Source organism: Zalophus californianus, chromosome 3 (assembly GCF_009762305.2).
Source record: "Zalophus californianus isolate mZalCal1 chromosome 3, mZalCal1.pri.v2, whole genome shotgun sequence".
Lineage (NCBI taxonomy): Eukaryota > Metazoa > Chordata > Mammalia > Carnivora > Otariidae > Zalophus > Zalophus californianus.
Window position 1 is genome coordinate 126,565,655 of NC_045597.1, and position 14,734 is coordinate 126,580,388.

A 14,734-nucleotide genomic window follows, 5' to 3' on the forward strand; every position below is an offset into this window, starting at 1 on the left:
TAATATATGGTGATTAACATAACAATAAAAAAATAAAAAAAAAAAGAATTATACTTAAGCCGTAGATAAACTTAGGGAGTATTGCCATCTTAAAAATATTTAGTTTTCTGATTATTAAGTTCATATAGGATGTCTTACGATTATTTAGATCTTTTTGTATCATTTATCACTAATGTATAGAAATGCAATTGATTTTTATATATTGATCTTGTGTCTTGCAACTTTTCTAAAGTTATTAGTTTGAATAGTTTTGGTGAATTCCTTGAGATTTTCTATAAACCAGATTATGTCATCTGCAAATAGAAATAGATTTACTTCTTCCTTTCCAATCTGAATACTTTTTATTTCTTCTCCTTACCTAATTGCTCTGGTACAACCACCAAAAAATATTGAACAGAAGTGGCTGAGAGCAGAAATGCTGTGTTGTTCTCAATTAGGGGGAAAGCACTGAATCTTTTATCACTGTGATGTTAGCTGCGAGTTTTTTGTAGATGTCCTTTATCAAATAGAGGAAATTCCTCCTATTTTTAGTCTGCTGAGTGTTTTCACAATGAAAGGGCGCTAGATTTCATTAAATCCTTTTTCTGTGTCTATTAAGATAATCATGTGGTTTTTGTCCTATTAATGCAGTTTATTATAGTAATTGATTTTTGGCTGTTAAACCAATCTTGTATTCTTTGGATAAATTCCACGTGGTAATGGTATACAATCCTTTAGATGTTGTTGAATTTGGTTTGCTAGTATTTTGTTGAGGATTTTTTCATTTATATTCATAAGATTTATTGGTCTGTAATTTTTTTCTTGTGACATCTTTGTAGCATAATACCCTCTAGCTCCATCCACTTTGTTACAAATAGCAAGATTTCATTCTTTTTGATGGCTGAGTAATATTCCATTGTGTATCTATCCTGTTCCTTTAAAGAGTTCTATCACATCAGTTTTTCTACCAAGTATAAAATCATAATCTTTATGAAAAAATTTAATTTAGATACTAAGCAATCATATTCTTCTTATGACTAATAGAAATAAAGATTAATAACAGCTGTAAGTTATTCTGTTTTTACTACATAGTTTTTGTTATTTTGCAAGGATACTGAAATGAAAAATAAGTTCTTTCCTCTACATATAAATAGGGAATAAATTTTAAACAAAAGACTGATTAGTATTTAATTATCTTACGGAAAGATCATTTCAATTTGTGCCTACTGTGTTAACTATTACAATATATTTTAAATCTCATTTTGACTGTCTCTGGTTCTTAAAAACTTTTATCCTGGATTACACATCCCTGATTTGAGCTTTAGAACTTTTTTTTTCAAGGTGTGTCTATGGCTAGATGTTCTTGTGTGAGTTGTAACACAATTCGCTTTGGAAATCAGAGACAGGTAAACTCCTCTGCATTATGGGACTCATCCAAAGACGGGGATTATTTTCTATATTATTTAGAATTTGGCAAAACTTGGAGAAAGCTTGCCAAGATTCATCTTCTGTGGTTTTAAAATCCAAGTGCAAATTACAGAAATATAATCTGCAAAGTTGATTTGTTTACACTCAACTCAAAAGCTCCTTTATGTCCATGAACTTTCTGAACCTTTTCTTCAACCCTTCAGACTTCCCCAGATTTCCTCCAAAAGCACAGTGAAAAAATAAGCTTAAAACTCTTAAGATGTTTGAGGGAGTCTGTTTCACAGTTCTGAATGTTGATACTGGGAAAATTTCAAGCCTTAAAAACATATTCACTTCTCCTTTGAGGATGATTTTGTCTCACATGTATCTTATTTAACTGAGGTTATAGTAGTAATAATAATCATAACAACAACAGTAGATTTCTGCCTAACATGCAGACATTCTAAATTCTATTTCTTCTTGCAAAATACTGATTTCTGTCCTATCTAAATTGTCTATGATTTCAGATAGCTCCTGAAAAGGATTGTATAGAGCATTACCTAGCTAAGTAAGCAATCACTATACATTTTTTATATGTGTGTATAATTGTAAATACATATGTATATACATATTTTCCTGTGTTAACTTGTTTATGTAACTCGACCTCACAGCTATCATTCTCTTTTGGGCTCCTTGAATTCACTCTCCTGCCTCAGGGACTTTGTGCCTGCATTTTCCTCTGCATTGAGGATTTATCCCTGCCTTAAGGATTGTGTCCTTCCTGTCCTTAAGGTCTCAGCTCAAATATCACCTCAGAGAAGCCTCATGGACGAACTTCATTACAGACTGAATTGTGTCCCCCAAATTCGAAGACTGAAGCTCTAACCATCAGTGTGACTGTGTTTGGAGACAGTGCCCTTAAGGAGGCACATAATTAAGATTATATAAAATTTAATAGTGGAGCCCTAATCCAGTATAACTGGTGTCCTTATAAGAAGAGGAAGAGACACCAGGAGTATGTGTGCATTAGAGAAAAGGCCATGTGAGGACACAGAGAGAAGGCAGCCATCTACACGCAGAGGAGGGAAGCCTCCGAAGAAACCAAACCTGTCTGCACCCTGATCCTGGACTTCATCCTCCAGAACTGGGAGAAAATAAATGTCAGCTGTCGAAGCCACCCAGTCTGTGGTATTCTGTTCTGGCAGCCCTAGAGGTCTAACACAACCCTCACTCTAGTTGTTCTATGTAACACTTTAAGGAATTTGAAATATCTTACATATTTGTTTACTTGCTTATTACCAGACTGCTCTTTCCTAAGGGTGGAGCCCTTGTCATTCATGCCCTAGACCAGTGGCAATTTTTTGGAAGGTGCTTAACAAATAATTGTTGGACAAATAATCGACATGTCTAGGAGCCACAGTGGACTGGACATTGTGGATATTGGATAACTGTGGGCTGTTCATCTCAGGCTTTTCATATTCAGTAGATTGTTATTTTTAATCCGGGAGGAACCATATACTTCTTCTAGTCCAAGGGTTAAAAATCAAAGTGTTTCAGGGCGCCTGCATGGCTCAGTTGTTAAGCGTCTGCCTTCGGCTCAGGTCATGATCCCAGGGTCCTGGGATCGAGTCCCACATTGGGCTCTCTGCTCAATGGGGAGCCTGCTTCTCCCTCTGCCTCTGCCCCTCCCTCCTGCTTGTGCTCTCTCTTTGTACCTCAAATAAATAAATAAAATCTTTAAAAAAAATCCAACTTTTTCTAGAAACCAAGTCGATACTGTAAATGAATGTGGTAGCTTGAGCACAATAAAATACAAAGTTGTAGGGTCTGTGGCAGACTGGAGAATGCATTGCCCCACTAAAGGTAACACGTACTTCTCAACTAGCCATTACCATGAGCCCAATGCTGCCAGACCTAATATTTAAAGAGGAGTCAAGAATCTAAGATTTTTATGTGAAATCTGCCGATTTTTAAAAACTAGCAACTATACAAATTTGTATAAAATACTGCAAACCCAAAACAACAGTAAAAGGCAAAACGTTTAAAGGTAGACAAAGGATTTCAGGGAGCTCTGAGGCTGGACTTACAGTGGTTCTCCTTTCACTGGGAGGTACTAGAGGCACTGCCCAGGAGAACTTCTGATTTCTCCCCGCCCCCGCATTCCCCCCTCTTCTTTTTTCTTTCCTTCAACTTTATCCTCTACCCCCATCTCCAACTTCCTTTATCTTCTCACTTTTGTCTCTCTTGCTTTTGCGTCAGAGCTGCTAGTGTCCTGTATGAGTGCCTTGCATGCAAAAGTTTCTGAAAAATATTTGTTTTTGAGCCAAGGAGGTGGGGGTTAGGAACAGGAATGATACCCAGGCGTAAAGACTCCCTACTCTCAGAATTGAGAACATTGTTGAAATTGGAATACATTACACAGTAGGGCCTACTTGCCATCTTTGTGTTATGTGTATATTAGGATGAAGACCACAATAAAATTCTAGCTGTCATTATTTCAGCAGCTACTTATGTTAAATTGTAGAAAAATAATAGCTAATATCAATGGAACATCTGCTTATCCTCATGTCGGGAGCTCTACACTCAATAGAAGTCAACGGGAGGGCCGTTCACACCTACCTGTCCCTTCACACACAAATTTCACAAACTCAGGTCCAGGAATTCAGAGACTGTAAATTGTGAGGCAAGGCCATATAGAATTCACTTATGAAATTCTGGAACGTTTATCGCTTTCCAATTCCAATTTTTTGTATGTTTGTGTTTATCTCATGAAATCTCTTGAGATAAGATCTGTGCATTTGTCTTTGGGGTTGGCAAAAATGAGGGGAAGGTGTGGAGGTTAGTTTCTGTTCTTGGCCTGGTTGCATCTTCACAGGGGAAGTGGAGTGATGCTTCGGAAGAAAAGAGGAAGTGAATAGAGGCAGGAGAATAGAAAGGGCAACCATGGAACGGCGGTAGACTGAGGCAAAAGGGGATGGCCTGGGACTAAGGAATAGAAACCCACATGTGTTTCCCATTTGGTGCAAATAAAAATGGGAAATCTTGGAAGTTTCCAAAAAAGTTGTCCCTTATGTTTATTATTATGTGGGTGATCTAAATGGATCTTTTTCATTTCACCACTACATTTTCCTATTTGTTCCCAAAATCCTGCCTAATTCCTCCCCAGCTCTTTTAAGAACTGAGGCTGGCGTTTCTGGGACCTTCTCCCTGTGTGGAAAAGCCCATTTCTCCCCTTCTTTCACTGGGACCTGGTGGGGATGGACCAGCAGAAATCCCCTCTGGTGGTGATGACCATGCCTCCATGAAGGGGGGGGGGTTACCTTGCCTTTCGCAAGGAAACCTAGACCACTGCACCTTTGTTTCCCCGGCAACTGGCACAATGATGGGCAGGTCATTGGTGGGATTTACTTTGATAATAAATAAATAAGTGAACCCAGGTTTCTTAAGCGGGTCTTTAAGTTTCTCAAAGGAAGACTGTTTATACGCTGGCGCAGAGATCCTGGGCTAAGAATATGAGGGCACCTAAGGCCAATGTGAGGTAATGGGATTTCTGAGGAAGTGTGAGAAGGCTAACTGGAAGCTAACTTGGCATTGAATTTTCTGTTCCTCCTTCCCTTCTCCTGCCTTAGTACCTTAGATGCTACTCTCACCAGGCACTGGGCGGAGGTGAGAGGGAAGCTCCAGACCTGGGGTGATTAAGGAGTGGGGTGAGAAGACAGGAGGGGAGGACAGAAGGATGCACTGAGCATCAGGGGCCTGTACACAGACATGTGGGAAGGAGGGCTTTGACCCTGGTCCTGCTCAGGAAATGGGGCAATGAATAGTCCCATGTACAAGTTATTCGAGTGGCATTCTGAGAAGTTCTTCAGCCAATTTAGAATAGACAGAGAATATTATAAATAGAAAAGATACAGTTCTCAGCTTTTTTATGATTTTTCTGTTGCTCAGAGTAATAAAATTTCATCTAAAGTTTAGTTTGATTATTTGACTCTTTCAGGAAATTACTTTGCCCTGAGAATAATCCTGTTGGTTGAAACAGAAAACTATGTTATAAATGACAGGGATTTTATACCATATGTAGTTTATAACATATATTTATGTGTATAAGATACATGTCTAAACTTGGGAAGAAGGTAAGGATTGAGATTGTGCATAATGACACAAATTTCTATGTGTCGTATACTTATATACTTTTTATAAATGTATAACTATAGTATGTTGCTCATGAAAATTAATGGCTTAAATTCCAAAGTGCCATTGCAATCCAATCTTGCCTATGGACATGGGGTAAGCTCACAATAATTTCCATACACTTCTGTTCTCAGAACATTAATTTTTGAGGGAGCAAAATGTGAATTTCAAGTATTGGTGATTTTCTTTCCAAAGAAGGAGTTAATTTTGAATGGATTAGCATCCAATAGGCCAATTGGACTTAATCTGCCATCTGACAGTTACTCATATGCGGCAAATATGGCCCAAAACCACTGAGGTGAGACACTGGCCTGAAGACAATTTTAACCTGAAAAACCATGAAAAATATGGATGCGCACACACATCTCAGCATCCTAAGAGTAATCAAATGCCATCAGATAGCAGAAATAAGGACTAAAGATTAACACTGAAGATATAAGAACACTGTTTTCCTCCTCCATTTTGTAATTCTGTGAAAATCCCACTAGCATGTTGAATTTTTCAAAATATTTTTCTATATTTCATTTTTTAGAACAACAGATCATTTTTTAGCTAAAGCCTTACCATTGGTCTTCCTTTACTGTTAGTTAATCTGTAACCAAAAATATTTCCCATCTTAGCTACCATAAGCTTTTTTTTTTTAACATTTATTAGTACAAACTTTCCCCCTTCCCCTAGACCCCAAGACACAAGATGTGTTCTTGTTGTAACTTTTTCCTGTTTTAGAATTTGAGCTTCTCTTCATCAACCATTTCCTAAGAACCTATTCCCCTAATATCACTGGGTTATTTGCAGACAGAGTCTTAATTTAAATTCAAACTAGCCCCAGTATCAGTTCATAGTATCTTCCATCTGACAGCAAACTGAAATCAATGTTAATCTTCTAAAAGGATCGATTTATCACTTAATGCTTTCTTGGTAATAGTCTTCTAATCTGATTTTTCAGTGCTACTGCATCTAGAGCAACAATTTCACCTTTTCTGTAGCTATTCCTGGGATCTCTATTTGCTGCTGCCTCCCTACATTTTTGGAAAGTCTCATAATACAAAACTCCATGGGTTCTGTTTTGACTTTTCCATTCTTACTTATCTTTACAATAATGAAAAGAAATGTTAGTTAAAAATATTTTCTCTAAAGGCCTGTCCAGACTTGTAATTTAACAGATATTGGGGGTGGGGGTGGGGGTGATACGGAATAATGCTTCGGTTTTTCTATTGCTGAAGTAATCCTTGGAATCTTCCTACTCGTGCCTTAAATTCTTCAGTATTTCTGGTTGCTCAACAACATATCTGTGAGCTTAGAAATAACAGACTTACTTTGGGAAATAAGCACTTAGGAAATGTTCAATCACTTGTGACCATGCATTAGTGCACTTTCCAAGCTATCGTGGGCAGATAGAGCAAATCAGAGAAAATTCTTACCTCTTGAAGGACGTAAGACAATGCACATCACCAATAAAGCAAGCACAGCAGAAGTGGCAACTCCAAATACAATTTTTAACCATGTCTACATAAGATAAAGAAAATTGACATATACACAGTTTCTGCTAAATAGTAGAAATGGCAAGATTTTGTTTACACCTAAATCCTATTTCTCCCTCCCCACAAAGCCTTTGATTGTTTTCCACTGATCTGGCTATAATTGCTGGAATTCTCCCAGCTCTCCAAGGACAAATGTTTCTGCAATATATTTAGAACAATCTCCCAATCCCAACCCACTCCAGGAAGTACATACTTATGTACAAATCCTCACCTTCTAAACAATAGAAAACTGTGATCGAACTCAACTCAGCCAGTCCTCCTTCTTTAGCAACACCTGAGGCTGCATATACTAACCTTCATTTTTCCAGATGTTTTTGAAAGTTAGCTAATTCTGACTTCAGAACGTAGGTCACCAGATCTGTGAAAACCGTTGAAAGAAGCAAGTCTGTCTTCAGAGTTGGAAACTGAAGCTGGGACAAGGTTTTTTTCTTTCCACGGACTTTTGAATACCGGGCCAAATTTCAAAAGATTTCTGTAAAATTAGAAACAGATTTTGGGGGCGTTCTTGGCCTTGAAATGAACTGTGAGTGGCTCAAGGGAGGTTTTATAGCCTTCTCATCCTTGTAAATTCTACACCAACACCAACATCTGCTTACGTTGACAGAGGTTTTAGTTTTTTTTTTTTTTTTTTTTTTTAAACAAGGTTGGGTTTATGTTTCATTTTCTTCTAGAAATCACTTACGGATCACTTTGGCAAGTGATCACATTTTCTGTAACCATTTTATTTGCAACCAGAAGAAGAATTTAAAATAGTACAACCTCCAGGTACACACAATATACATATATCTATTTTTTTAGCAGAGAAAGAAAATTAAAGCCATATAAGATTTTGTGAGACATACACCACATAACTGCACATTTTTATTCCTCTGGGAAATTATGAGGTACTTGCGGACAGAAATGTTTTTCTTTCAGCACAATTTCTTTGTCCATATAGCACCATATGCACTTTCAGTAAATACAGAAGTTTAAAAATTCAACTGTCTAAACCCACGGCTGCTTTACTTTAAAGAAATAAAATGCCATCTGGTGAAATTTAGTATGGGTTAGGTGTGTATGCACAGGCCAGAAAGATGGAAAGATCAGTAAGAATAATTTACCAACAGACCTTTGGAAGAATGGAAATGGCTTTGCAAAAGTGATATTTTTGCTTCCATCTCAGAATATATTCTGAGAGAGAAGACCATTCAGTAATTATAAAGCCTCTAAAACAAATAAAAAAGCATTTGAAAACAGAGTTAAGTCTTAAGTACAATTTCATTTTGGCTAAATCCATATAATTGCAAAGCAATTGGTCAACCTGACAGATCAGAAAAAAAGGTTGACTGAATTTTTTAAAAATACATACACACAACAGTTTCTTGGAGTATTCTGGCTGGTTCAGTGCAAGACACTTGGATAGATTCTGTGGTTCCACATAAACACAATTGCTAACCTACTGTCTTTAGTTTTTCCACTAATGATTTTCTTTTCTGGAAATTTATGGTGTTCTCACAATGACTAAAACTTCATGGTGACATTTCCTGGGTTGTTCATGAAAGGTAATGAGGAAACAATACTGAAATTTGTTGCTGTTTGCTTTAATCAACTGGTCTGGCTACCATAGGAGGCTTTCTCCAGCAAACAGCAGGACAGTGGCTTGCGAACTTCCTTTCAGACATTCTCCAGACATCCCTCCCTGAATTCCAGTCTTATGAAAATTCTGTTGAGGAAAATGAGTCATTAAGCACTTACTGGCAGACAGATGTAGCCACCCGGATTCTAGATGAGCCTCCCTCTTTGGCAGTTGATGGGACCAGCTCTTTACAAACTGAAGCAATGATTAAGAGTAATATCCAGGTTATGCTCTATACTTGCAGACATATCTATTGATTGTGAGATCCTCAAATCCGAGATAGAAGCCACCAGCTAGGTTTCAAATGAACAGCTCCCGTGTGTGTCCTCTCAGATTGATTGCCTCCTTTGGAAAATTCACAGAGCATGTTCTCAGAAGTTCTGTCCCAGCCTGCCAAAGCCCCAGAGTCCACAAGTACTTTTTAGTGTGTTATTTCCAAGACTTCACATTCTGAAGAGTGACTGTAATAAATGATGAGGGTGTAATTAAAATGGATACTATTCGCTTTAGCAATTAAAAATGCACTGACATGTGTCTGGTCTGAGTACCATTTAGGATTGCAGCCAAGTGTGGGCGTCCACAAGAGACTCATTTGATAGGTTCTATAGAGAAATTGGGGTGCTTTAAGAGGAACAAATTTAAGTTGAAACTGTTAGTGAGTGGGGGGAATTTTGAGGCTGAAATATGTTTACTTAGTTTTGTTTATTTTTTTCCTTGGAAAGTTGGTGATTCAAATTCAACTTCTGGAAAATTCTTACTGGTTTAAACTGTTTTTAGAAAAATGAGACTAGCTACAGAAGTAAAGATGTCAAGAGTTTTTCCATGTGATTCCATGGGTTAGGGACATGTTGCTTTAACAGAGCTTCACATGTCCATCCCTCTGAGATACTGTGTAAGTGTTCTAGCTTTCATCCAAACAGAGACTCCCACAAAAATTTGGATGGTTTTAATATTACAACATCTTTACTGGCTTTTTCTTCTTTCAGAGTGAATACAAAAATGCTTATGCTAACATTTTTTTAAAACATTGAGGAAACTGACTACCATTCTTATTTTATACAGTGAATCAACATCCAATCAGCTTCTCTGTCAGGAAAACACATATGAATAAGCCTCAGCCTGTGTCCTCAGGGAGCTTACTTTCTAGTACAAGCAGGACAGGGAAGTTCTTATATGTTTCTTTTCTCTTTCTGGAAGGCTGGTTGAGAATGAGCCTCAGGCTGAGTTCACCCTTAGTAGGAAAAAGACTCGTGATTGGCTGTTGACTTCAGCATGGACCCAGGAGGAGAGTCATGAAATCCACATACCATGTTTGTAAGCCATAGAGTAGGTCTAGTTTTGGTCAGGACTGGGACTTTTTTCAGAAAGTGACTCTGGATCTATTCAAATGCAACAAAAATGGAAAGTATGACTTCTGCTTGTAAAAAACTAAGAGCAAGAATTAGGATAGTAGAGGTTCAACTGAGCTTTTCCCAAAGATGGGCCTTCTAAGGCTTAATTTGGAATATGACTACATTCTGGTAAGCCCACTGGGAAAGTTAACTATAACATAAATCTTTAGCTTACTAAGACAGATTTCTAGAACTATTTAGCAATAGCCATTGTGTGTCTGCCAAAAATGAGTTTGATTTAGATGTTTTCCTAGAAAACACATCCAGTGATATACTCATAGAGAGTGAATGGGGTAAGACCATGCTGAAGGCATAAATAGGGATTCTGTCTTTTTATTTGGAGGTAGGAGAATAAAAAAAGAGATACATTTATGAACCAAAATCTAAGATTAAGATTATTTAAGGACAAGTGATAAGTAAGGGGTATGAGGGCAGGAGTGGAGCCTACGAAAACCTTGATTTTTTTTTTAAAGATTTTATTTATTTATTTGACAGAGAGAGACACAGCGAGAGAGGGAACATGAGCAGGGGGAGTGGGAGAGGGAGAAGCAGGCTTCCCGCGAAGCAGGGAGCCCGATGTGGGGCTCATGTGGGGCTTGATCCCAGGATGCTGGGATCATGACCTGAGCCGAAAGCAGACGTTTAACAGCTGAGCCACCCAGGCGCCCCCAGAAACCTTGATTTTTATAAAATAAGAATTTGCACTTAAGAAGTCCATGCATGCCCATCTGATTCCTTAGATTCAATAAATATTTCCAGTTCAGTGGTATATACAAAGAGCTTTAATACACTATTTCATTTAACTCATAACCAAAACTCATTTTACTGATTAGGAAATGGAGCCCCCAAAAATTAGATAACTCACCCAAGATTCCAACAGAACCCAAAGTTATCATATTACATTGCTTCTTTGTAATACCTCCTGAAGCTGATTCAATAGTAATAAATATTTTTAATTTAATTGACATCTCACTGATTTTCTATTCAGATATATTTTAAAGGTATGATGGTAGAGTCATTATCATTAAAATATGCACAATCCTCCCATCTTCAGAGAACATAGTTATACATGTCTTAAAAGACCACAGTCTCACTCTACAAGGATAGTGTCCAAAATATTAATTCGGTTAGAGTTCTGTTACAATGGGGGTCTAGTAATCAGAACAGTAATCATACATTGCCTGGGGTTAAAATGTCTTCCTCCAAGGACTTATTTAAATTAAGGAATTAAGCAGAATCCCATCATCAAAGAGATTTTGAGATCAAGCTGAAGGATTCCTGAGATCTTCAAAGCTCATAATAACTATCACATAACTATAGATCTGAAAGAAGTGGCATAACAGCATCAACGAGAATTGACAGAGTTTAAATCACTTTTTGAATCTGGTCTTTCCTAAAACCACAATTATGTCAGGGAGAATATGAGGCAACATGCCTCCGAGTTTGTAATTGGTACCTACTACCTTAATAGATGTTATAATTAGATGTCAGTGGTTCTAAATATAATAATTAGGGCAAGTTCTCCTTGGATGTGCAGAGAGTTAACAATCAAAGTTAGATTAGAAAAAAAAATTAGAGAAATAACCCATTTCTTTGGGTGCCTTGATGTACCTAAAATATGTAACTACCAAATCTCCTTAGAAATGCTTAATCAAGAAAGACTGATTAAATGGTATAAATTGAATGTGTAAGCATTTTACGTATTTTATTATAACTTATTAAAGTGCACTGATATTTCATTAATGTTTTTAAATTAGAGAATATTATTACTACTGACTAATGTTTATTGAATACTTTTATTGAGCCTGAGTCTTTTCTAAGCACTTTATATATAACTGTCTCATCTCATCCTCAGAACATTAGTACTATCATTATCGTCATTTTAAAGATGAGGACATGGATGCACAGAAAATTTAAATAACTTCTTCAAAGTCACACAGCTTATGACTCGTGATCATAAGCCATGTGGGTGGTAGAGATGGGACATGAACCCAGAAGGTCTTATTCTATAAGACAATTTGATTCGTTCATGTTTAAGATTCTGACAGGAGAGCATACATAGGTACAGTGATGGGATATGTAATTGAGGCTGAATCTAGGAGGAGGAGGTGAAACAAAGGGAAGAAATTAAATGGGCTAACAAGCTGCATATCTTGACAAGGCGAAAAGCAGGTTTTGTAGTAGTATCTGAGTGATAGAGTGGGAATTAAAAAAAAGTTGTTACCAGAAAGCAGCATGTTTCAATTTAAGATTTGAGTCCAAGGTGCTGACAAGGCCCAGTATCCTTGTGCAGATACAGAGGTGGGTGGCTGAGGTAGATGAAAGGAGTGAAAGTAACTAGAGATGCAGTTGGCAGAAGAGTGAGAGGCTCTGGTGCCATTTGGGATGTCTATCTGGCACTTAATTCACCTCAAATTATGGTAATACTTGGGGAGGGGGGAAGAAACACCCTGAGTCACATTCTAAACATTTTATAAAAAAGTTGAAGAAATTTCCAGTTCAAGATGGTAGACTGAACATATACATCAATTTCTTTGCCTTCTGAAACTCCGTTAAACTGATTATAAAGGCAGGAAAGGATAAGACATGCAACAAAGGAGGAAATGGAGAGTGTCATCAGTGGATGAAGCAGAAAAGAAATAGTGACACTCTGGGACACACCTAGAAAGGAACTTCCGTGGAACAGTTCCAGCACTTACCACTGAGGGTAGGAGAGAGAAAAGAGGTTGTAATGAAGGGTACTAACTAGTTGGACATCCATACATAGACTCTTCACCTTTGGATGCAGAACAATTCTGCAGCTGAACATTTATTCCAGGCAAAAACACAGGAGATTTCATTTTAAGCCACATTAAACTCTTACGGGAGGGTACTAGGGGGCTATCTCAGAGTCAGTGCAACAGAATAAATCCAGTTCTCCAGCTTATTGGCTTCCTGACCTCTTTTCCTTAAACAAAACCCATCAGCCAACAAGCCCTGTCTGCAGAGTAGGGTCTCTCCATTCTTACATCATTCTTACATCTGCTATAAAAACCAAGAAGCAGTAGACAAGAATAATATCTTTTTTTTAAAAAAGAAGAATCAAAACCCTAAAACATGAAAAAAAAGTAAAGACACTAAGAAGAGTAAATAGGGGAAAAAAGTCAAGGAAAATAGAAAAAGTGACCACGGAGATAATTCTGAGAACAAAAAACAACCTTTAAAAAAGCTTGAATTCAGCACTTGCACTTCTGGCTACATATCCAAAGGAAATGAACACAGGATATCAAAGAGATATCTGCACCCCCGTGTTCATTGCAGCATTATTCACAATAGCCAAGATATGGAAACAACCTAAGTGTTCATCCATGGACTGATGGTTAAGGAATTGTGGCATATATGTACAGTGGAATATTATTCATCAATAAGAAAGAAGGAATCCTGCCATTTGCAAAAACATGGACCTGGAAGGCATTATGCTAAGTGAAATAAGCTAGACAGATAAAGACAAATACTTCATATTATCACTTATATGTGAAACTAAAAGAAAAAAAAAGGGGGAAAAAGTCAAACTCCTAGAAACAGAGTAGAAAAGTGGTTGCTGGGGGAGATAGGGAGAGTTTGGTAAAGAATACAAACTTTCAGCTATAAGCTAAATAAGGTCTGAGGATCTATGTAAATCATAGTGACTATAGGTGATCACACTGTGTTGTATAATTGAAATTTGCTAAGAACAGAACTTAAATGTTCTCTCACCCACACAAAAAGATAAATGTGTGAGGTGATGGATGTATTAATTAACTAGATTGGAGGAATCCTTCCACAATGTATACGTATATCAAGTTACCATGATGTACACTTTAATATTCTCACAATTTTACTTGTCAATTATACCTCAATAAAGCTGAAATGAAAAACAAAAAATTTAAAAAGCTTGAATTGGCATCCTTAGTGAGATTCAACTGGATGCCAGTTTATGGAAAAGTAACATTCAAACAAACTCTAACATAATAAAAATATGATTGCCGCATTAGAAAAAAAATCATTATAGGTTTTGGGAAATAAAATGGAGGAAATCTCTCTGAACAGAAATACAAGATGAATAATATGATGTAGAAGATAAGAGACATAGAACATAAACCCAGCCAGTTCAATATGCAATTAGTAGGAGTTTGAGGAAGAAAATCAAAGAAGGCAGAGGAATAGGGGTTATACAGAATAAATACAAGAGAATTTCCCAAAGCTGAAGAAGAAAACATGTCTTTAGGGCCCACAAAAAGCCCAGCACAAACCATGAGAAAAGACTCATACCTAGACACATAACTGTGAAATTTCAGAATATTAATTTCAAAGAGAAAATTCTGAATTCTTCCAGAGAGAAAAACAAGTCGTCTACAAAAGAAGCAAGAATTAAACTGACAACAAACTTAACATCTCCCAACTAGATGCTGCAAAATGACAGAGCCTTGTTTTCAGAGTCCTGAGAGAAAATGTTCATCAAGTTGGAATCTACTTCAGCAAGAAACCAGTCGAACATGAGCATAAAATAAATATATTTTCAAATGAGTGGGAACTCAGAAAGTTTCCACCCCAAATATCCTTTCTTCGGAAGAAGCTTGAGGGTGTATTTC

At 37.1% G+C, this 14,734-nt stretch overlaps 1 protein-coding gene across 3 annotated transcripts in view; it reads right to left on the reverse strand.

Annotated features, from left to right (window-relative positions):
- The window catches only part of LOC113920824 (fibroblast activation protein alpha), a 74,022-nt gene extending 64,925 nt beyond the window's left edge, over positions 1–9,097 (reverse strand). Inside the window, exons 1-3 of one of the 3 annotated variants that reach the window (XM_027591177.1) lie at positions 8,853–9,084; positions 7,413–7,590; positions 6,999–7,083 (exon numbers count right to left, since the gene is read on the reverse strand). In XM_027591177.1, the coding sequence (XP_027446978.1) occupies positions 6,999–7,083; positions 7,413–7,418 (91 nt within the window). In that variant the 5' untranslated portion in view covers positions 7,419–7,590; positions 8,853–9,084. Of the gene's footprint in view, positions 1–6,998; positions 7,084–7,412; positions 7,591–8,852 lie in introns of all 3 variants that reach the window. The other 2 variants (XM_027591179.1, XM_027591178.1) reach the window with 2 other exon arrangements.
- Positions 9,098–14,734: the final 5,637 nt, after the last annotated feature.